This window comes from Lemur catta, chromosome 18 (genome assembly GCF_020740605.2).
Source record: "Lemur catta isolate mLemCat1 chromosome 18, mLemCat1.pri, whole genome shotgun sequence".
Taxonomy (NCBI): domain Eukaryota; kingdom Metazoa; phylum Chordata; class Mammalia; order Primates; family Lemuridae; genus Lemur; species Lemur catta.
In genome coordinates, this window is record NC_059145.1 from 37,935,431 (window position 1) to 37,959,846 (window position 24,416).

The 24,416-nt window shown below is 36.7% G+C and overlaps 1 protein-coding gene across 1 annotated transcript in view; it reads right to left on the bottom strand.

Annotated features, from left to right (window-relative positions):
• DOCK3 (dedicator of cytokinesis 3) overlaps positions 1–24,416 on the bottom strand; it is a 351,565-nt gene that overhangs the window by 231,082 nt on the left and 96,067 nt on the right. The window contains exons 5-6 of the mRNA XM_045530466.1: positions 19,058–19,206; positions 7,514–7,598 (exon numbers count right to left, since the gene is read on the bottom strand). Of these exons, the coding sequence (XP_045386422.1) occupies positions 7,514–7,598; positions 19,058–19,206 (234 nt within the window). The remainder of the gene's footprint in view (positions 1–7,513; positions 7,599–19,057; positions 19,207–24,416) is intronic.

The window sequence follows — 24,416 nt, forward strand, 5'->3', positions numbered from 1 at the left end:
AGATTTGTTCTTTTTGCTTAGGATTGCTTTGTCTATTTGGGCTCTTTTCTGGTTACATATGAAATTTAGAATTGTTTCTTCTAGATCTGCAAAAAATGTCATTGGCATTTTGATGGGAATTGTATTGAATCTGTAAATCACTTTGAGCAGTATTGACATTTTAACTATGTTGATTCTTTCAATCCCTGAGCATGGGATATCTTTCCTTTTGTTTGTGCCAACTCTGATTTCTTTCATCAGTGTTTTGTAGTAATTCTTGTAGACATCTTTCAGCTCCTTGGTTAAGTGAGTTCCTAGGTATTTTATTTTCTTTGCAGCTATTGTAAATGCGATTGAGTTCTTGATTTGACTCTCATCTTGACTGCTACTAGTGTATAGAAATACTACTGATTTGTACACATTAATTTTGAAACCTGACACTTTACTGAATTTATCTATCAACTCTACAAGTCTTTTGGAGAAATCTTTGGAGTTTTCTAGATATAAGATCATACTGGCAGCAAACACGGATATAATAGTTTGACCTCTTCTTTCTCAATTTGTTTGCTCTTTCTTTCTTTCTCTTGTCTGACTGCTCTGGCTCGGACTTAAGAGGACTATGTTAAATACAAGTGGTGAATGTGGGCATCCTTGTCTTGTTCCAAATCTTAGAGGGAATGTTTTCAACTTTTCCCCATTCAGTACAATGTTGGTTATGGGGCTGTCATATATGGGTTTTTAAATTTTGTGGTATGTTCCTTCTATGCTGAGTTTGCTGAGGGTTTTTACCTTGAAGGGGTGCTAGATTTTATCAAATGCTTTTTTTGCATCTATTGAGATGATCATATAGTTTTTGTTTTGAATTGTTTATGTGGTGATTCACATTTATTGATTTGCATATGCTGAACCATCCTAGCATCTCTGGGATGAAACCCACTTGATTGTGATGGTTTATCTCTTTGATGTGCTGTTGGGTTCAGTTTGCTAGTATTTTGTTGAGGATTTTTGCATCTATGTTCATGAGGAATATTGGTCTGTAATTTTCTTTTTCTGTAATGTCCTTTCTGGGCTTTGATATCAGAGTGATACTGGCTTCCTAAAATGAATTAGGGAAGATTCCCTCTTTCTTGAAATTATGGAACAGTTTTGGTACGATAAGTGCCAGCTCTTCTTTGCAGGTCTTATAGAATTCAGCTATGAATCCATCTTGTCTTGGGCATTTTTTAGTTGGGAGTTTTCTTTTTTTATTATTGTTTCAATCTCACTATACATTATTGATCTGTTCAGGATTTCTATTTCTTCTTCTTTTTTTTTTTTATTTCAGGTCATCATGGGGATACATAAGTTTAGGTCATATACATTGTCTATTTCTTCTTGATTCAAGTTTGGGAGGTTGTGTGATTCCAAAAATTTATCTCTTTCCTCTAGAATTCTGGTTTGTGTGTGTAGAGGTTTTCACAGTAGTCTCAGATGATATTTTGTATTTCTGTCGTACAGCTGTAATGTCTCTTTTTCATTGCTGATTGAGCTTATTAGAATCCTTTCTCTTCTATTCATGGTTGATTTAGCTAGTTGTCTATCCATTTTATTTATCTTTTCAAAGAACCAACTTTTTGTTTCATTGATTCTTTATATTGTTTTTGTTGTTTCAATTTCATTTAGTTCTGCTCTGATCTTTATTTCATTTCTACTGCTGACTTTGGGTTTAGCTTCTTTTTAGTTCCTTGAAGTGTAACATTATGTTCCTAATTTGTTTTCTTTCTGCATTTTTGATGTAGGCATTTAGTGCTATGAACTTCGCTCTTAGTACTGCTTTTGCTGTATGCCAGAGATTTTGGTAGCATGTTTTGCTTTTGTCATTCAATTTGAAAAATCTTTTGATTTCCATCTTGATTTTGTCATTGACCCAAGGATCATTCAGCAGCAGGTTAATTTACATGTGTTTTTGTATTTTTGAGAGTTCCTCTTGGAATTGATTTCTAGCTTTATCCCATTATGGTATGAGAAGATACATGGTATAACTTTGATTGTTTAAAATGTGCTGAGACTTTTGTGGCTTGACATATGATCTATCTTGGAAAATGCTCCATGTGCTGATAAGAAGAATGTACATTCCGTAGTTTGGGGGTGGAATATTTTATAAATATCTGTTAGGTCCATTTGTTCTAGAGTCCCACTTAAGTGCAGTGTTTCTTTGTTGATGTTCTGCCTCAATGATCTGTCTAGTTTTAACGGTGGAATGTTAAAGTGTTAAAGTTTCTGGCTATTCTGATGTTGCCGTTTATTTCTTTCCTTAATTCTAATAGTATATGTTTTATGAATTTGGCAGCTCCTCTGTTGGATGAATAGATTATTATACCTTCTTGGTGAATTGATCCCTTTATCATTATATAATGACCATCGTTGTTTTTTTATATCACTGTTGTTTTAAAGTCTATTTTGTATGATATAAGAATAGCTACTCCTGCTCACTTTTGGTTTCCATTTGCATGCAATATTTTTTACATCCATTTACCTTGAGTCTATAAGAGTCTTTACAAGTTAAATGGGTTTCTTGAAGACAGTATATATTTGGGTTTTGTTTTTATCCATTCTGCCAACCTGTATCTTTTAAGTGGGAAGTTCAGACCATTTACATTCAATGTTAATATTGATACATAAGACACAGTACCAGTCATCATGTTGACTGCTATCTAGTTGCTTTGTTTTTTCACTTGTGTTACTGTTTTATAAGAGGTGAGTTTTTACTTTTGGTTGTTTTCACCAGTGGGTATTGACTTTTCTGTTCAGTGTATAGAGCACTTTTAAGGATTTCTTATAAGGTAGGTCTAGTGGTGACAAATTCCCTTAGTGTTTGCTTGCCTAGGAAAGACTATTTCTCCTTAATTTATGAAACTTAGTTTTGCAGGATACAAAATTCTTTTCTTTTTCTTTTTATTTCAGGATATTATGGGAGTACAAACATTTTGTTTACATGTTATGACTGTGCCTCACCTAAGCCGGGATTAGAGGCATGCCCTTCCCCATGAGGAATAACATTGATCGTATGTCAGGCAGATGTGGGTGGGGGAGGGGATGGGGGTATACATACATAATGAGTGCGATGTGCACTATCTAGGAGATGGACACGTTTGAAGCTCTGACTCAGGGGGATGGGGGGAACAAGGGCAATATACGTAACCTAAACTTTTGTACCCCCACAATATGCTGAAATAAGAATAAAAAAATAAATAAATAAAAATAAATTTGAAAAATAAATAAAAATTTTAAAAAAGGCTAAAAATAGAACCCCATTCCCTTCTAGCTTGTAAGGTTTCCTCGGAGAAGTCTGCTGTTAGTCTCATAGGATTTCCTTTGTAAGTTACTTGATACTTGTATCTCACAGCTTGAAGTTTTTCTCCTTAACTTTGACTTTGGCCAGTCAAATGTGTCTCAGAGATGTCCTATTTGGAATGAATTTTACAGGAGTTCATCGCCCTTCTTATATCTGGATGTCTATATTTCTAGCAAGTCCAGGGAGTTTTCCTCCATTATTCCCTCAAGTAGGATTTCCATGCTTCTTGCTTTTTCTTCTTATCCCTCAGGGATACCTATAATTCTTATGTTTGGACATCTTACATAGTCTCATAATTCTCAAAGACTTTGTTCATTCTTCTTGATTCTTTTTTCTTCATTTTTTACTAACTGAGTTAATTCAACAGGTTTGTCTTCAAGTTCTGAAATTCTTTCTTCTGCTTGGTCCAGTCTGTTTTGAAAATTTCCACTATATTTTAAAGTACCCTAACTGACTCTTTCATCTCCAGATATTCTGTTTTATCCTTAAAATATCTACCTCTTTAGTGAATTCTTCCTTCATGTTGTGATTTTTTTTTTTGTTTCTTTTTGTTGGTTTTCAACTTTTCTCATTGACCTCATTGAGCTTGCTCTTAATCCATGTTCTGAATTCCATATCTGGTATTTCAGAAATTTCCTTTTGGTTGAAGTCCATTGCTAGGAAGCTAGTGTGATTCTTTGGGGGTGTCAAAGGAGACTGCTTTTTTCAAAGTGCCAGCATTCTTATGCTGGTCCCTTCTCATCTGGAATCTCTTCTCTCAGCTCAAAAGTAATAGCTTTGTGGTATTGTGGTTGACTCCATTTCTCCCTCCTTCACAACTGTTCTCTTCAGCTGGGAACTCTGTTGCTCAGTGAAGAGAGGGAGAGGTCCCTGGATAGCATGTTTGAGTCCTTGTCTGGAAGACTGACCGGGCAGAAGAGGGACAGATGCCCTGACAGCCTGTGATGCAGCTGTTCTCTTGTATCACCCTGTTCCCTTGTGGTTGTCACGGTCCAAGCCAGTACTGGGGGATATTTGTGCAATGTGGTGGGTTGGTCTCCAGGCTGCTGCTGAAAGCTTGGGTGGGGGCTGGGGGTGTCCCTCTTCATGGAGGTGGGTGGAGTGGGAGTTTGCTCTACCCAGGTCTCCCCACAGCTGAGGCCATGGTGGCTGGGCAAGCCTGTTTATATTTAGATGGTGGTCATGGGTGCCCAGGCTGTGGGTGTTCACTCTGTCCAGGTCTGATGGCAGCAGCAGCTGAGGCACTACTCAGGTGGCAACAGCAGCAACAGCACTATCCAGATGGTGGCAGTAGATGCTGGGGGCCCCAGATACCTGCTTTGCTCAGATTCCCCAGTTATGGGTGGGGGTGTGTGCACAGCACCCCATCACAGGGTTCATGATAGTGCCTGGCCTCCCCACTGTCTCCCTTGCCCAGCAGGGATAATGGACAGACAGCCACAGTGGAACTGACCCAGTACAAACAGGGCACTCTGGGGGTGAGGGCTCAGAGTGGTGTCAGTTGCAGGGACTTGGGGTCGGAAGCCAGCAAGACCCCACTATGCCTGCTCTCTGGTGCAGTGCTGCTGCATAGTTTCCAAGAAGCTCCCTCATCAGCCCAGAGTCCTGCAGTGGTGGAGTGACTCCCTCACAGCTCAGGTTGGAGTGTCCACAGGGGAAGTATGCAGCCCCGGGGTTCTCTCCTCAGTCCATTCCCCATGTGTGGGCACCTGGCACCTCCGATCCTACTGAGTGGTTGACCCTGGTTTCTCCCTCCTTCACTTTGGGTGTCTCAAGTCGCTTCTCTAATGATTCACAATACTTTTTCTAAGATGACTCATATGTAGGTGAATACCTACTTGCAACTTTAAGTCCTCTTCGGGAGAGCGGTGTGTGCAGGCTGTTTCTAGGCTGCTATCTTGGCCCCTTCCCTAGACTTTTAATATCTCTGTTGGAATGGCTAAAGGACATCTCAAACTTGAAAAGAAAAACTGGAACAATTGATTTCCACTGCTTCACTACCCAACCTGTTTCCTCCACAATGCTTCCCATTCTACTTCTATACTGCTGGGCAAGTAAAAAACACAGGAATAATTCTTCTCTGACCTTTCTCTTTCTTGTATGCACATATACCAATTTAATCAACAACTCTGATTGGTTCCAATTTCATAATGTATTCAGAACCCAACAACTTCTTATTACTTTCACTGTTTTAGCTCTTGCCCAAGCTACTGAAATTAAGATCTCTTGCTTGAATGACTGCTCCCTGCTTCCATTCTTGTCTCACTCCAGTCATTTTCCACATAGCAGCTGGAGGGAACTTTTAAAAATTTAAGCCAGATCATTTGATTTCCCTGCTTAAAAACCTTAACAGACTTTCTGTCACACTTAGAATAAAATCTAAAATCCTTACCACAAAAATAACATCCTCCAGGCCACCATTCCAAAGAGAGTTCTTAGCCTCAAACTCTAATTCTCCCTTCACTTCCCACACCCAATCATCAAAATTCATCAATTTGATTTCCAAATATCTATAACATTCTTATTGAATTTTTTTCTCCATTTCCACTGCTGTCTAGCCATTATTTCTTGCCTGAATCTTTACTGTGGTCTCTTCACTCCCTGATTCCAGTCTTCTGCATTTTATACTCGCGATAGAGTCAATATTTGAAGCCCATATGTGATCATGCCACTTTCATGATTCTATCACACTACTGCATAGAGTTCAATTTGGGACAGACAAAGCTCTTCATGATCTGGCTCTTGCCTCCCTCTTGGCCTTATTCTCATTCGCTAAAATATACCTCCATGTCAAAGTTATTAAATGTCTTATATTTTCCTGGAACTACCTCTTCCCTATGCTGTGTGCCATTTTGGAAAGTCTTTCCTTCTCTTTTACCATTCCCAGGAAATCAGTCACTGCCTCTAACAGCATCAGTGTATACTTTAATTATGTAATGTAACACATATATGGCAATTATTTGTTTATGGCCTATTGACTCCACTAGAGTAGAATTTTTAACATGGGGTCCATGCATGGGCTTCAGGAACAAATGTGAGGAAGAACTGCCCATTGATTACCTAAAATTGATTATACAACTCTGTATGCAAATAATATGTGCATTGTCTTGGGAGGAAATTTCATTCGATCCTCCATGACCCAGAAGGGATTAGGAACAAACACCCTAGATGGTAAGATTCTTGAGAGAAGAGATAAGTCTTGTTTATCTTTATATTTTTCTTTTTTTTTTAAGAGGCAAGGTCTCACTATTTTTCCCAGGCTAGTCTCTAACTCCTGGGCTCAAGTGATCCTCCTGCCTCAAGTAGCTGTGACTATGGGTGCATGCCACCATGTCGGGCCAGCTTTAATCTCTGTGTCTCATACATATCATACACTACATAGAGCACAGTTAAATCAACCGTACACAAATGCTTGTGTACACTAATAAATATATACAAGTAAACATGCAAAAGCAACTGATATGTTATTTGTATATTATTTAGTCAAATTTCCTTAGGTCCTCCACCAGGCAACATACTTGGTACCCTCTATATTCCCTAAAATACTACATTTTCTTAAAGAGATTCTAAAACTTCTAATTTTCACCAATATATACTCAATGAATATATACTCCTCAAAGTGAGGTTTTACCCAGTACCTCAGTCTAAGCTTAATTTTTACCTTAGGTTTCTGCTATTTGTTTTACTTAAAAATATTGTACCTTTCTTTTAGTTACTTCTCATCCAGCCTGTAAGTGTAATTGTGGTCATTAGTCAACTCAATAGATTTTTATAATAACCAATGAACAGCTAAGTATCTATCAGGCTCTGTCTCTCTGGAAAGACTGGTATATTATTTCCATGTTCAATTTACTGCATTATCCAATAATTGGCTCTTTCCACCTTCTTTTCTTAGAACATAGGGGAAAGAGACATAACTTTAGTAACTGCTACAGGCTGAAGGAGCTCTATCTCACCAGCAAAATCAAAAGAGAAGTGACCCCTAGACAGTATATTAACCCCAGCATTCCTACACTGTAATTCCATTTGGAAAGCAAGCACGGTATGTACTGTCAGAATAAGTAAGATCCCTTAAGTACATTGAGAAAGAGACAAAGCAACAATTTGAGCAATATTGTTTCATAATGTAACTAGGGAAAATAAACAAAAGAGAAAAAATGAGCTGTACAGGAACAAACTATCCCATGTTAGATTTCTTACCATTTTATAGAGATCCGAGACACTAATCTGGTCCGAATCCACTACTTCAAAGTCCTTCCGAGGCACCAGGTCCAGGCCCAAATGCCTAGTAAAGAGAAAGACACTCAGCATGTCATGCCCTCAGATTACCCACCTGTGTTTATATGCCTGGGAGCCCATAATTGCCATGATCTTGTGGACAGAGGTTCAGACATTGCCCCAGCAGGGAGGGACAAGTATTATCCAGAAACATCTAATTGTATTTACCTTTGGTAAATGAATGAGGCTAGGGATTTTAAGGCCGACATAATTCTAGTCATCAAGCAGTTCCACTTATGATGGTAAAAAGGTTTCATTCAGTATTCACATTTATAAAAAGTGCTTGGTTCACTAAGGATGGGTTTTCTTTAGATCATCAACAAGTTATGTTTATTTTTCTATTTCTCCCCAATCTACAAGCATGTTCATGCTTCAGTCATGCATCACTTTAATTAGGATGAAAACATAATTCAGGATCTGAGTAGATTTATAATTCAAAGTCAAACACAAAAATTACTCCTAAAGATACTAAACTCAAAGAGACATATGTTTTAGTTGAGTTTTATCTCATTTTCAATCTAACTAATACTGATATTGGTAAAGACTTGGCCATGTATTAGCACCAATATTGTAAAAAACATCAAACAGAAGTTTAATCCAAGTGTATTACTACTCAAGACACAATCAAGAAGAGCTGGTACTTTGGGCAGGAAGAAAGAACTAATGGTAATTAATGACTGATTAGGTGGAAGTATTAGACAGTGGAAATAATGCTGGATATAGCCAGAACTCTTGGGTTCTGATATGGCCCATAATTTACATTCAATAAATTTTAGTTCCTTTTTGACACCCCAGGACAACGGTTCTAAACTTGGAGTTCCAATACAGTCAGAGGGTTCTGGATCCCTGAAACTGCTGGATAAGTTTGTGTGTGTGTTCATACATGATTTTTTTTTTTTTTGAGGAGAGAGTCTGTATTTCTCATTAGTGTTTCAGAGATGCTTTGTGACCATCCTACCCCAAAACAAGAGTTATGAAATTGTGTCTGGCAAAAATATTCCACGGGATTATGGGAGGAGAAACATTTTTTCCCTCTTCTTCTAGATTATGAACTATTCTTAGAACATGATAGCAAAACTAATTCTGTGGCTTCTTTCTGTACATAAAACTCCCACTCATTTAAAATAAAGTCAGGTGTACACCAAAATATAGATTTATTTATAATATAGACCCTGTTTACAGGAAAATATCTGAAGACACTAAACAAATTGCAGTAAGATTGGTAAAGTAAACATGGAAAATCAAACCTATATGAAGAAGCTCGAAGCAAACATACTAATAACATGATAAAATGATTACTATGATTAAGACTTAAGATTTACATGTATACTTTCTCATAGGCAAGAAAAAAGTAAAACAGTTTTCTATTAAAGGATAAAACTCATGTTTTTCTGTTAAAAGAAACACTTGCATTATCCTTTAATAGAAAAACCTGAGTTTATAAAGAAAAAAACATTTTTTTGGAACTAAATGCTAAAAATAACTCAGTTTTACATAATGAGATCAATAATAGACTGTTGGCCTTATCCACAATAGTCTACAGTTTTATGATAAAACTATGCCTTCGAATCTGTTTCATTATTGAAGTTAATTGAATTTAAATCTGTAAGAGATTTTATTTTTCTGTCACTGAGATCCTGTTTTCTTTTTTTTTCTTTTCTTTTCTTTTTTTTTTTTTTTTGAGACAGAGTCTCACTTTGTTGCCTGGGCTAGTGTGAGTGCCGTGGCGTCAGCCTAGCTCACAGCAACTTCAAACTCCTGGGCTTAAGCGATCCTACTGCCTCAGCCTCCCGAGTAGCTGGGACTACAGGCATGCACCATCATGCCCGAATAATTTTTTCTATATGTATTTTTAGTTGTCCAGATAATTTTTATTTCTATTTTTAGTAGATACGGGGTCTCGCTCAGGCTGGTCTCGAGCGATCCACCTGCCTCGGCCTCCCAGAGGGCTAGGATTACAGGCGTGAGCCACCGCACCCGGCCGAGATCCTGTTTTCTTGTATCAAAGAAAGACTCATTCTATCACCTCTTATTATCTATTCTTTTATTTGGTCTCATTCATTTTTTAAAAATTTCAAAATATTAAGGAGGTACAAATGTTTTCATTACATGGATACCTTTTTATAATGCTTAAGTTGGCACTTTTAGTATGCCCATCACCCAAATAGTGTTCACTATACTTGTATTATTAGCTATTCTTAATTTCTCTGAAACAATTTCAGGCCTCCAGCTTCTAACAATTACAGTATGAAAAGACAGTAGTGTCTACAGAGAACTACAGAGAGCTGGAGCACATCCCTTTCTACCCCTCTTCTCATAAAAAGTTATTTTAAATTATAAAGATTTCACAGATATGATCTCAAATATTTAAAATATTTTATATGTATGTGGTAAACAGTGGAAAGATCAGAAGGATCATATTAGCGTATTAGGAAACTAAAATTATAAAACTGATCTTTTTTATTTAATTAATTTATTTGAGACAGAGTCTTGCTCTGTTGCCCACGCTAGAGTGCAGTGGCATCATGATAGCTGACTGCAACCTCAAACTCCTGGGCTCAAGTCATTCTTCTGCCTCAGCCTCCCAAATAGCTGGGACTACAGGCACATGCCGACACACCTAGTTAACTTTTTCTATTTTTAATAGAGACAGGGTCTCACTTTTGCTCAGGATGGTCTCGAACTCCTGACCTCAAGGGATCCTCTCGCCTTGGCCTCTCAGAGTGCTAAGATTACAGGCATGAGCCACTGCACCCAGCCAAACCTGATCTTTTAAAGCACTTTCCAAATGTTCTGTAATCACCTTAAATTTTTTTAAATTAAAAAAAGACAACATTTCATACATATTCTGTTAACCATTGGAGGTCCAAATATAGATACACAGAATAGTTTAAGTATTGCAATTAGGAAACAAAAAAAGGACTGTGTAAATCTAATCAAAATTAATGTTTTAGATACAGCAACTTATTAAAAATACAGATGGCATCTAAGCCAGTAGAGCTGGGATTGGATGTATGTGTTCTGTGGTAGTGCACCACACACAGTGATGAGACTGTCTAGAGACTGGCATCTAGGAGAAGTCCATCTTAACATTATGGAACCCTTAGCTTGCTTATCCAGTCAAACACCCACCCATGTACCCATCCACTCACCCCACAGATACTTTCTGAGGACCTGTCATGTACCAGAGCAATGGTATAAGATATGGGGAATGCAGTAGTTTTGAGTCAAGCAAATGTTCTTTTTCATCATGCTAACCCTCCCCTGAGAGCAGAGTGTTTTCCCTCTTCTAGAAGTAGCTACAGCACAGTACCCTTCAGTTTCTTGGTTTCATTACCTTGAAAAATAAGAAAAGTATTAATGGGTGATTTGGTAAAAACCAAAGACAGTTCCTTCTGCTAAGATCATCTTCAATGAAGGAAGAGTAGTTGGCAAAAATTAAATTAGTGACTGCCCTCATTGGCAAAAGGCAGAGATGTTGCACAGTGAGAAGCAATACATGTTCACTGCAAACTTTACCCAGGAGAACATAAGAGATTCTGTATCACCGTTATTTCTTATACCTGAGTAATACCCCATGGTATACATATACCACATTTTACTAATCCACTCATGTAATGAAAAGAATCTCCCGGATAGAGTTGGAACCCATTCTACTAAGTGAAGTATCCCAAGAATGGAGAAATAAGCACCACATGTACTCACCATCAAATTGGTTTCACTGATCATCACCTAAGAGCACATTTGGGAATAACATTAATCGGGTGTCGGGCAGATGTGGGGGGAAGGGGATGGGTGTATACACGCTTGAAGCTTTGACTTGGTGGGGGGTTGAGGGGCAAGGGCAATATACGTAACCTAAACTTTTGTACCCCTATAATATGCTGAAATAAAAAAAGAGATAAATGATAATTTGAAAAAAAAAGAATATTAAGTAATCTTTATAAATATTTTATATTCTATTTTATCTTTTTCTTCTCGAGTTCTTCATCTAAACCAAAAACATATTAATAGAAAATAATTTGAAGTTCATTAATAACATACAATGGATGCTTTGGGGCATTAGGACTTAGTTCTCTCCCAGAACAGTTGAGAAAAAAATGGAGATGTTAAGATCTCTTGTAGGGAGTGCCTTTTCTAATGCTTATAATAAAAAGACCACACAGATAATAACTATACTAATGAAAGCACAGCATATTTATATTTCTGTAACATATAAAAAGATATATCTAATAAAAGCTACCCTGTACCAAACATTTACTTGGGCTAGGCACTTTATGTACATCATCTCTAAGCACTACAGGAAGTAGATAGTATTAGAACCATTTTATAACTGAAGAAACTGAGGGCCAGAGAGGTTAACTAAGTCACCTATTAAGGGAACAAAGACCGACTTATCTCAAGCTAGGTCAGTCTCCCTCCAAACCTATGGTATTTCCACTATACCTGCTGCCCTTCTACTAATAACTATGAAAGTTAAATACTAAGGCTACAAGTTATGGTAATCAATTCAGTCATATTAGTTTGAGAGATGATTCCATGTGAATACATCAACCCAGAAGGAGACTAATACCAGTTGGTTAATAAGTGTCTACCAGGCATAAAAACAAATCCACTTTATTACTCAAATATATTCACATAGTCCCTCCTAAGTACAGGCACTGTAGTAAGTGCAGGGTATAATGATGAGCAAAATAGACGTACAAAGTGTATGAGTGTGTGTGTGCGTGTGTGTGTGTGTGAGAAAATCAGTCAACTGAACATAAAACTTGACAGAAGGATATTGAGCATATGTACTTTAAACATAGCCAACCTAGACTGCATAAACAGGGCAAGACACTGATCAGTGAGCACACCACCAGGTATCAGAAGAACCCTGAGACATCTTTGGGATTTTTTGCGCATTTCAGATGTCCTAAAGCTAGAAAATATCACCATGCCATCAAAGGGAAAGTACTGAGCCATAAACCTTTTTGGGTCCCATCATTGGGTGAGTACTTTCTGCATATTACAAAGTAAACTACTGCTTGTGTTGCTTACTCTGAGAGCAATTCCTTTGATGAAGGACATATATTAAGTGGGAAGAAAAGGATATGGATGGGTTAGGATATGTGAAAATCTGAGGGAGAAAGTATAAAAGGGGTGGAGGGAGAAAAAAATGACAGAGAAGGAGAGAAAGAAAGAATAAAATACCTAGAATTAGGTATTTATTAGTGATTTGTCTTAAATTATTATTCTAAGAATAAAATATTTCTTACTTCAGTATTTTTCTAAGGCAGAGATCAAGTAGGCTGTGTCACTTCTGAGTTAATGCAATTTTAACTTAGCTATGCTATATTTATTGTAGTGATGAATTAGAGACTGAGAAGAAACGTATCAACATCTTTATAGAAAGTGTAAAAAGTATTAAATTAAAATTTTATCACTAGACAAATTATTTTAAAATTTCCTTGGAGTGGATATATTAACTGACTTATTCTCTGCATAGGACACTTGAGCAGAGGTAATGACTAGTTAATTTGAACATAACTTTGTTTTATTCCCTTCCAGTATTATAATTCATAATTAAGAACAATATTGTGTTAGTTTCTCTCTGATACAATTTAATAATTTTTACTTATGGAGTGAGTCTATACATAGGCCAACAAACATAAGTCACATAAATTTCATGTCTGAATTTTCAAATTTTTAGCCAAATAAATTCTTAGTATCAGGAAACAAAAATTATTTTTACCTAGATATGGAGAATTCTACATTTAATTTAAACTCTAAATAAGAGTATAGGACTAGTTCAGTTTATATCCTTGGAAGTTCTAACTGAATGTTAATCAGATATGTATTATGGGACATAGCAATATTCATGCATGGAGAACAAAACAAAGGTCAAATAACCTAAGGACTAGAAATACTGGCAACAATTTGCCTAGTTTTAAGACTCACACTTACAAATAATTTGAGAGATGGTAAGGTATTATATAAAGTATATGGGCTTTGAGATCAGTTCTAGGTACAAACACCAGCTCTACCACTTGCCATACAATGCTGGGAAAAGTGCCTCCGAGATTTAGTTTCCTCACTGGCTAAAATGGAGCTCTTGTCTTAGAAAGTCATAATAGCATTTCATTATAACAGTGCATATAAGTGAGACCCTGCACTTGTCACAGTGATGTAGGTATATGTAATCAATAAACTACTAAAAACTATTATTAGTTTCTGAAATAGATTCTGAAAAGTCAGAGCTAAAATGTTTAAGGTAATGAATGTTTTACGCTTACAGAAAAGGCATAAAAGTTTAAAGTCATATAATGATTAATATTTAATTACATCAATTAAAACATTAAAATACACTCACCAACATTGATTGATGCATTCACCACATGTCAATATGTGCCATACTTCAGTATCTTATGGCATTAATAAAAGTATGATGGAACAAGACATATGGAACTATCAGAATAAAATGGGAACAATGGATATAATCACCTGTGCTCAGCTTTTGTGTGGAACAGCTTGTTTTACATAACCTAATGGTATGAAATGACCTTATTTTTTCCAGTATACATCTCTTATTTCCGAAGAAAAATTTAAAGAGTAAGCTTAAGCAACAAGCAGAGAGAATAGTCTCATCAGTTTTGAGGTAATGTGTCTTTTTCTCTTAATAATGATAAATCTACAAAGTTCTTGTTTAGATTTTTAAGTGGCCATATTTTCCTCTGGGAGAAAGGAGAGAACGAGAAAAAGAGGAAAGGGGGGTGGTGGAGGTAAAGAAGTGGAAGAGAAGGAAAAAAGGGTGGAAGAAGAAAGAAGAGGAAAAGTAGGGAAGGGAGAATAGGAGGAACTGGGGAGAGGGAAAAGACAGGAAAAGAAGTGGAGAGATGAATGGAACTGTATTTCCTATTTGTATTTTGGACATAAAATGGACATATCAATACCCCTCCAACACACACACACACACACACACACACACACACATCACTGAGGAAAAGTTACTGAGTTTTGGAATAGCCCTATAATTTACTGACATGTTTTTATAATATTCTTACCTTTTTCAAGTATAATTTGAACTTGTTTCTAAACTATCATCAAGTTTTCAGATTTGATTACAAAATCTGTTTTCCAAGTTTTATAATAAAGAAGTACAGGTACCAATATTTCTAAAACAATTCCCTTCTTTATTTACTGGTCTCTATTGTTTAACTTAATGAATCACACAATTATTAGTGTTATCAGGTCAAGTGTACAAATTTGCTTGGCACATAGTAATGTTATGTTTGCAATTACTGTTACTGATTTTATAAATAAATACAGTGATACCATTTTATAACATAATAGTGTTTGGGGTTGAAGGGCAGAATCAGTAGCTATACTATAAGTCAACATACTGTATTTCACTAAGTTTTTATTTTCCAAACTTAAATTTAGAGATCACTGTCTGTTCTATGATATACCCAAATTCATGTTATATACTATTATACAAGCAGTCTGTAGTGTGTGCCAGGCAACCCTATTAACAGTCATGAGAGGGTATAATAAAACAAACTAGGATAGGATGTTGTCGCTTCAAAAAGATCACAAATAACCAATTTAAGGTTGTACTCTTCTCTTTTCTAATGAACAGTTCCTCTTTCTTCATTTATTCTTCCACTTTGCAGGAGCACAACCTCAAGTCCTTTTTTAAGAAAGGGGCCATGAGAGGTAACTTATATACATCTTTAAATACTGAAAAATAGCTTTATTTGGGCCTCAAACTTAATTAGATAGTTTGGTTGTTTATAAAATTCTGACAAATTATTTCCTCACAGAACTCTGAAGATATTAATTACCTTCTAACATCCAGTGTTAATGATAAAACTTCTCAGGCCAGTGTGATTCTTATTCTTTTGTAAGAGGACCTGTTTTTCTGTCTGAAAACTTTTAAGGGTCTTCTCTTCATCCCTGGAATACTGAAATATCTTAATGTGTCTCACTGTGATTTTTTTGTTTTGTTTTTTTCCCATTCATTATCATAAGTATTTGGTGGGCCCTTTCAATTCTAACATTCTTGTTCTTTGGCTCAAATTCTCTATTATTTCCTTAAAATTTCCTTTGTTCTTTTTCTGGAAAGTATAATGTCTGATATTAGACTTCCCTGGATTGAGCCTCTGCATTGAACATCTCTCCTCAACTATTTCCTTTTTGTTTTATTTCCTTGGAGATTACACAGAATTTATCTTTTCTTTCTGAATGTTTTATTTTGGAAGTCACATTCTCCATTCCTTTTTCATGGCATCTTATTCTACATGATAGATCTTCTTGACTTTCTTTGAGGATATTAGAGGGGTTTCTTTTGTTTTGTTTTAAAGTTCTTTATGAATCTCAATTATCTCTGGGAACACATTATGTCCTCTGGGCCCAGGTAGCTTGTTTATCCTGGCCTCCCTCTTCCCTGTGGAAGGGTTTCTTCAAACACCTGGTGATACTTGATTGTCCATTCAGATTTAAAAGGTAGTAAAGGAAACATCAGGTGTTTTCTGTACATGACTGGCAAGTTTCCCTTCTGGTAAGTGGGAGGGATCTGATCATTATACTTTAAAACTCCTAAATGCCAGAATGTGCATGGTTTTAAAATAAGGTTCCAGTTTATACTCCTATTTCCCAGTTTTCCCCCAGTTGTTTTTTGTATTTGTTTATCTGAAGGGGAAACACCTGGCCAAGATTTCTGCTCATTGATTGGCGTGAATTATTCCTTATACACACTATTAAGCCAAGCCCCTTTTTAAAGCTCCAAGGCCTGTTCTTCAAAGTGAGGTAACACAAGAATGGAAAAAGTGCTCAACATCCCTAATCATTAGGGAAATGCAAATACAAACCACAATGAGATATCACCTAACTCCAGTGAGAATGGCCTTTATCAAAAAGTCCCAAAGAGCATTGTGGTGGGGGCGGGGAAGAGGGAGTGTCTCAAAACATGGTTGGGTGTGGCAAAGTCATAACATGTAACCAAAATGTTTTTACCCCCATAATTTCCTGAAATAAAAATAAAATAAAATAAAAAGTCCCAAACCAACAAATGCTGGCGAGGATGTGGAGACAGAGGAACACTCTTACACTGCTGGTGGGACTGCAAATTAGTACAACCTCTGTGGAAAATAATTTGAAGATACCTCAAAGAGCTAAAAATAGAAATATCATTTGCAGCAAGAACACTACTAGGCATCTACCCAAAAGAACAAAAGACATTCTATAATAAAGACATCTGCACTCAAATGTTTATGGCAGCACAACTCACTATTGCAAGGATGTGGAAATAACCCAAGTGCCCTTCAATCCATGAGTGGATTAATAAAATATGGCATATGTATACGATGGAATACTACTACTCAATTACAAAAAACAATGGTGATCTAGCACCTTTTATATTATCCTGGATAGAGCTTGAGCCCATCCTCCAAAGTGAGGTATCACAAGGATGAAATACTAAGCACCACATGTGCTCGCCATGAAATTGGCACTAACTGATCAACACTAAGGTGCTCATATAGTGGTAATACTCACTGGGGACTAGGGAGAGTGCTGGGGGGGTGAACTCACAATTAATGGATGCAGTCAGCATTGTATGGGGGAAGGGCACACCTCTAATCCTGGCTTGGGTGAGGCAAAGTTATAACATGTAACCAAAATGTTTGTACTCCCATAATATCCTGAAATAAAAAGAAAAAAGAAAAAAAAAGCACCACATGTACTCACCACTAAATTGGTACTAACTGATCAACACTTAAGTGCACATATGGAAGTAATATTCACTGGGGATAGGGCAGGTGGGAGCGGGGAGAAGAGGATAGGTAAATTCACACCTAATGGTGCAGTGCACACTGTCTGGGGGATGGGCACGCTTGTAGCTCTGACTCAGGCAATGCAAAGGCAATATATGTAACCAAAGTATTTGTACCCCTGTAATATTCTGAAATTAAAAAATAAATTTAAAAAAAGCAAAAAAAGATTTAAGGTGGAAAAAAATAACCCAGTGCAGATCATATTAATTGTTATTCCTAGTTTTAAAATATATATATTCATGCTTGATTATATGCCACTCTGCTACCCTTTGTGAATATATTTTTTAATTTTATTATGTTCATTAATAAAATTCTGTAATTTAAGAGAATGTCATTGTTTCAGGAGATGTATGCTGAAATAATTTGGGTGTGAAGTGGCATTGTATTTGCAACTTGTTTTCAGATAGTTCAGCAGAAAATAAGTACATACACATGCATACATAAATGACAAAAATGTGGCAAAATTAATTGAATATACCTTCCCTTTACCTAAAAACGTTTTGAGGCACTATTGAACAATTTATAATTTTCAGCTACTTTCAATAAATTTTTCTCCACTGTTTTATAAAAATTTGGGAAAAAAATGTGAACTGCAGAAGAGAGTAGACTTGACATTAGCTGTGAAGGATGGGGCAGGATTAAGGTAAATAGAAAGGAACAGGAAGAGTGTTCCAGCTTGGAAAACAAATGAAAAACCCCAAAATAAATAAATAAACAAATAAAGCTCCAAGGCCTATTCCTACCCTCCATGATTCCAGGAGGTACAGGGCAAACTGGCTCTCTCATTAACTAAGGTTTCCTCCACATACACTGTTTTCCTCCACATATACTGGGCTGCTTCTGTCATTAATCTTCCATCTACTTTCTACCTTCCAAGATTGGGTTCATAAATCTCATTTATGAATCCCCTCCCATTCTTTTTGTTTTCTATCATTTCAAAGTTGTCTTAAAAGGATAAGGAGCTAAAGACACATATTTAAATATACATAAAGTATATATATTATCTTAACTAGGAGGCAACCTGGTTAATTTAAAATTCAATGGACCCGATTTTAAAAGAATGAGAAAAAAGCACCTGAAAATTATATCAATTATTAATTCTAGGAAGAAATAAATCTGAATACTATCTATCTTAACTTCCCATGCCAGAGTCTTAGAATTTTATTTGTGTGGCAACAGCAAATCATCATACCTACTGTATAAATGCAGAACTATTACTGAATGACAAGGTAGTTAAGAATATTCTGAAGTACAAATGGAGACAGTTCTCATTTGTAGATTATGCTTATTCAGATTCACTGTATAGCTACAAAATGTAAAAGACACCAAATTCACATTTTTAAAAAGCACTGATTAGGAGGAGGTCTAGAATCAAGAAACTGAGCTGGAAGAAGCCCCAGAGGATTCTTTAATTACAATTCTTTAATTCTTATTTTCTAGAAATGGAAATGGAGGGTGAGTGAGTTTCAGTGACTAGAACAAGTGTCCTTTGCTAACTAAAAGAAACAACTGCTCTAGCAAAAATGATAAAAGCTTAGTGGAGAATAAACCATTGTCTTTCAATAATTAAAGAGAAACTCTGTATAGGTGCAAACTCTATGAGGACTGAATTATCATAAATGAAACTGAGAGACTCCTAAATATTCATACTTACTCATTACCCCAGTCCAGGCGCACGGTGATGTGCCGCTTAACCTCCCGCACCTGGTCCTGAGTCAGATGACCAGATAGTAGCTGCCTTCGCAGGTCAATTAGTTCATTCATCACATGGCGTAGTTTGTAGAAAAGATCTACTTTGTGTTTCTGAAAGGGCATTTTTGGTGTTGGGTGAAATACAAAAGGAATATGGAAAGGGAATGAAAAGAAAAAGAGAAAGAGTTAAACTGTGAAAAGTGCTCATTTCTCTGAATCACTAAGGCAATTTGTAAAAAGGAGCTTATTTAAAAATCTTAAAGTCTTTAGTTCCTACTGTCTAAAAATCGCTACACAGTGACATCTAACAAAGTAACAACAGATTTGGATCATGCAAAAGCGCCATTTATCTCTATTCCATCCTGGACTATTCAGTTTCTAGTAAATCAAAGTTACTAAACTTAATCAGAACAGAGAGTTATATAGGAGCCCACAGCTGTTTCCTCTGACAGAAGATGCAGTGCACATAACAGCAAAGATTTCAACTATCCAGCAACATCTCTGGTTTCTCCAGGAGGGATACTGAAGTTGAGAGAAGAAGGAGAATCATCTGGCCTATATTGAAGCAACTAAAGTTTCAATATGAAGCCACAGTCTGTGATGAGAAATTCACTCCTGGTTTCTAGGCCTCATCTAACTTCCTAATTAGCTTTTCTAAAAAGTTTATGTCCACAGTGTTATAGATTTCTAGTCTTTTCAGTTTAATAAAAAAAGTGTTATCTTTTTATGAGTTAAGTGGAAATATCTTTTTTTTTTTCTTTTTTTTTTTTTTGAGACAGAGTCTCGCTTTGTTGCCCAGGCTACAGTGAGTGCCGTGGCGTCAGCCTAGCTCACAGCAACCTCCAACTCCTGGGCTTAAACGATCCTACTGCCTCAGCCTCCCAAGTAGCTGGGACTACAGGCATGCGCTACCATGCCTGGCTAATTTTTTTCTATATATATATTTTAGTTGGCCAGATAATTTCTTTCTATTTTTTTTTTTTTTTTTAGTAGAGACGGGGTCTCGCTCTTGCTCAGGCTGGTCTCGAACTCCTGAGCTCAAGCAATCCATCCGCCTCGGCCTCCCAGAGTGCTAGGATTACAGGCGTGAGCCACCGCACCCGGCCTAAGTGGAAATATCTTAATGAAGTTAATTAGGGTCATTATAGTGGTTTTTACCTTACAAGAAAAACAGTGCGGAGGGTAGATACTTCAGAAATGAGATGTACTTAAAATACATAAATTTAAGAACTCAAGTCCTATTTGCTTAGAAGTGAAATCTTGATTTTAGAATCTTTAGGTTTCTGTTTCTGTTATAGAAGAGTATATGTAATTTTGTATGATAATTAAAATTCTTGGAATGTAACCTATTTATAAATAATGCTTTTAAAGGTAGAGCAACATGCACAAGACACAAATACCTATATGGAATTTACCCCCCCCAAAAAAAGTCTGTCAAAATAAGCGTGAGTCAGATGGTGTAAATAAAATTATATAGCAAATTATAAAACAGTAGAGTCAGCTAGTGTTTTTAGGTGGCAGTGATTTTAGGATTAAAATGTTCGGAACATGATACAACTTAAATCACCAAATGGAACATGAGATTTTTAAAGGTCCATCTTAATTATTTTTAACTAGAAGACCCAAGGAATCATGCATTCTAATTACATAACTTCTTATTCTTTCTTAAGATGATGAACAGATAAAGAAAAGTTAAGCACCTTGATAGTACACAATGTTGGCAAAAGGGCAGAACTCCCAACTTCCTGCCAGCTCAAAAAGCAGCAAGGCCTAAACAAACTGCATCATCTGGAAAATGGGAATCTTGAAGATAAACAACATAAGCAATGTGGTATGTGCTTCCAACACATGCATTTCATATTGAAAATAAGATAAAACAAAGCCACCTAAGTTCAAAAAAGAAAGATGAATTATTTTCCTATCGAAGCATACACAATAGTCCATTGCACGCATGTATACACAAGCATTCACTCATTCACCCAATTAACAAATGCTTATGGAGCACCTGCTAAGTTCTAAAACTTTGTTGTGATCAGAAGTCACTGCTGCAAATTATGGTGTGTGTGTGTGTGTGTGTATAGACATTAACAGATATGTGTGTTTGTGTGCATAAAAAAAAAACCCAAAATGTCTCTGCTTTCATGGCACTTTTGTTCTAGAGAGCAGAAAAAAACAATAGCCAAATAAATAATTAGCAGTAGTGACAAGCTCTAACAAGAAAAATTAAAGCAGAGTAGGAAGAGTGAGTGGCCAAGGGTGGGCTGGCTGAGGTGTGGGGAAAGGTACTTCAGATAGTGGTCAAGGAAAGACTTCTTTGGGAGCTGAATTTTGAGTATAGATTTGAATGACGTAAGGTGGCAACATTTAAATAAAACTGGGGAAGTTTTCCAGCCATAAGAAACAAGTGCAAAGGCCTTGATATAGAAGTGAACTTGGCATGTTCAGGAAGAATAGGGCGGTCAGTGTGCCTAGAGCAAAGTGAACAACGGGAAAATTGGTGATGATGCAAGCAGAGAGGCAGCAGGAACCAGATTAAACCGGGACCTTTGTTAACCATGCTAAGGGCTTTGGCTTTTACTCTGAGCAAGACGGGAAGTCACTGGAGATTTGGAGAAGAGTGATGTGAAATGACTTTAAGTCTTGAAAGCATCACTCTGAGTGCTCTGTTGAAGATGAACCATAAAAAGGCAAAGAAGAAATGCAGGGTTTCTAAGCATAATTCTATGTAGTGCAACAATTGACAGGATGATGGTTGCTTGGATAAAGGTAAGAATGCTGATATTGGAAAGGGTTTGGAGTTTTGACATGTTGTGTAGGTAGAGGTACTAGGATCTGCTGATAGATTGACTGAGGGATATGAATGGAATAAAGGATTACTCATTTTTTTCTGGCCTGGGAAGCACATCTGGACGAAGGAAACTAAGTTCAATTTTGGACATGCTAAGGCTGACATCAAGTTCCAACATTTACAGGTCAGGAAAATGAAGAGTATCTACCAGAGGAAACTAAGGAGGAGTAGGCAGTAAGGTAAGAGGAAAAGCAGAATATGGTGTCACAAAAGCCAAAGGAAAAATGGATTTTAAGAAGGACTTTGTCAAATGTATCAAGAGGTTAAATAAATATGGACTAAGAATTGGCCAAGAGATTGGGCATTGTGGTGGCCATCACTGACCCGTATAGGAGCAGTTTTGATCAAATGGTTAGAGTGAGTTCAAGAGAGAACATCAGAGGAGGAAGTGGAGAAAGAGTACAGACAATTCTTTTGAAGAATATGCAGTAAACAGAAGCAGAGAAATGGGGCAGCAGAATAGGGTTGTGTGGTCAAGGGAGGGTTGGTTTTTTTTAAACGGGACAAAATTTCAGGCTATTTATTTGTATGCTGAAGGGAATGACCTAGTACAGAGGGAAAATGTGATGATGTAGGGGTTAAATCCTTGAATATCCATAACAAGATGGGTCCCAGGACAAAAGGAAAGGGTTGGATTTAGATAAGAGGCTGGATACTTTATTTTGTCACAAAGAGGGAAGGCATAGAACAAGGGTAATGACAAAGATAGCTGGGAAATTTGGTGATAGGACAGCTAAATTTTTCCTCTGATTGTTTTATTTTCAGAGAAATAAAAAGATCATCAGCTGAGAGTGAGGAGAGTGAAAGGAGATGTTTGAGGTTTGAGAATAGAGGAAACAATGTAAAACAGTTTCTTAGGGAGTGGTAACTGGAATTGATAGAGAAAAGGTACTAATAGTTCAATTGCTAGGTAGTTTTAAGATTTGTGATCATTAATTAAAAGTGAGGTGGGTTTTTTCTCATCAAGTATAATGAAGTAAACTGATATTGAAGCATAATATACATGTATGTACGTGCTATGGTCCAAATGTTTGTGTCCCCCCAAAATTCATATGTTGAAATCCTAACCCTAAGGCATGGTATTAGGAAGTGAGGCTTTTTCGGAGATGATTAGGTCGTGAGGGCAGAGCCGTCATGAATGGGATTAGTGCCCATATAAAATAGGCCCAAGGGAGTTCATTCATCTCTTCCACCACAGAAGGCCAACTGAGAAAGTGTCAACTATGAGGAAGTGGACCCTCACAAAACACTGAATCTGCCAGCTTCGTGATCTTGAACTTCTTAGCCTCTAGGTAGGACTGTGAGAAATAAATTTCTATTGTTTATAAACTGCACAATTTATGAAATTTTGTTATAGTGTTCCTAAGGAACTAAGACAGTATGTATACACTATGTATGTGTACAAATATGCATATGCATGTACATATATATATACACATACTATATATATACACACATAACCAATATGTCATATAAACATGCATACACACATACAATATCTATGCAAGAATACATTAATGTATTTTAAGGCATTATACACAGTTATTTACTTTTTAAATCAGGAGTTTCACAGACTATATTTTCCAAAGGTAACAACAATATCTCCCATGCCAAGTACTCTTTTGCAATAATGTGCTTTGACACTCCTCCAGCATAAGGTAGAGTCTATTTATCCATACCCTTGAATCTGGGCAGGCTCTGAGACTGCTCTGACCAATAGAATGTGACAGCAGTGAACTAGGCCAGTTATTAGTTATTAACTATTCTGGATGTTTCTGCTTCTTGCATTTTGGAATGCATGTCTTGGGAGGTTCCCTACCAGAATCCAGCTGCCATGCTGTCAAAAGCCCAAGCTACATAATGAGGGCACAAGTAGGCACTCTAGTAAGCAGTCCCAACCGTGTAAGTTAACAATCTTGGATGCCTGGCCCAGTCAAGTTTTCAGAGGACTATAGCCCCTACCAATATCAGAATGCAACACAATGAGAAACCCTTAGTGAAAACTGCCCAAATGAGCTCATTCTGTCCAGAAAAGAATGAAGGATAATAGTTGCTTTAAGCCACTAAACTATGGATGGCTTGTAATGTAGGTAATTGAAACAATTATACAATATTATTTCAATAGAAAATCAGTTATTGTTTCTAACTACAAAAAGATGGAAATATCCTACAGCTATTGTATAAAGATGCACTAAGAATGAAATGGATCATATAAACAGAAAGTAGCACTGTTACTGCAATGAATGTGATTACAATTTCTTTTTCTAGGCCAATCTAATGATCTCTTTGATCAGACACCCTACCATTGGAGGCTCCACCAATATCGCTCTGATACCACGCTGTATGCTTGGGTTTATTAGCAGAAACGAGCATAAACCACTCAAGGTGAGCAATCAGGGCAACTAGCACAAGAGCACACAATTCACCTACAGTCGTTTTATGCCACAAGATAGATGAATACATCACTCAGGAT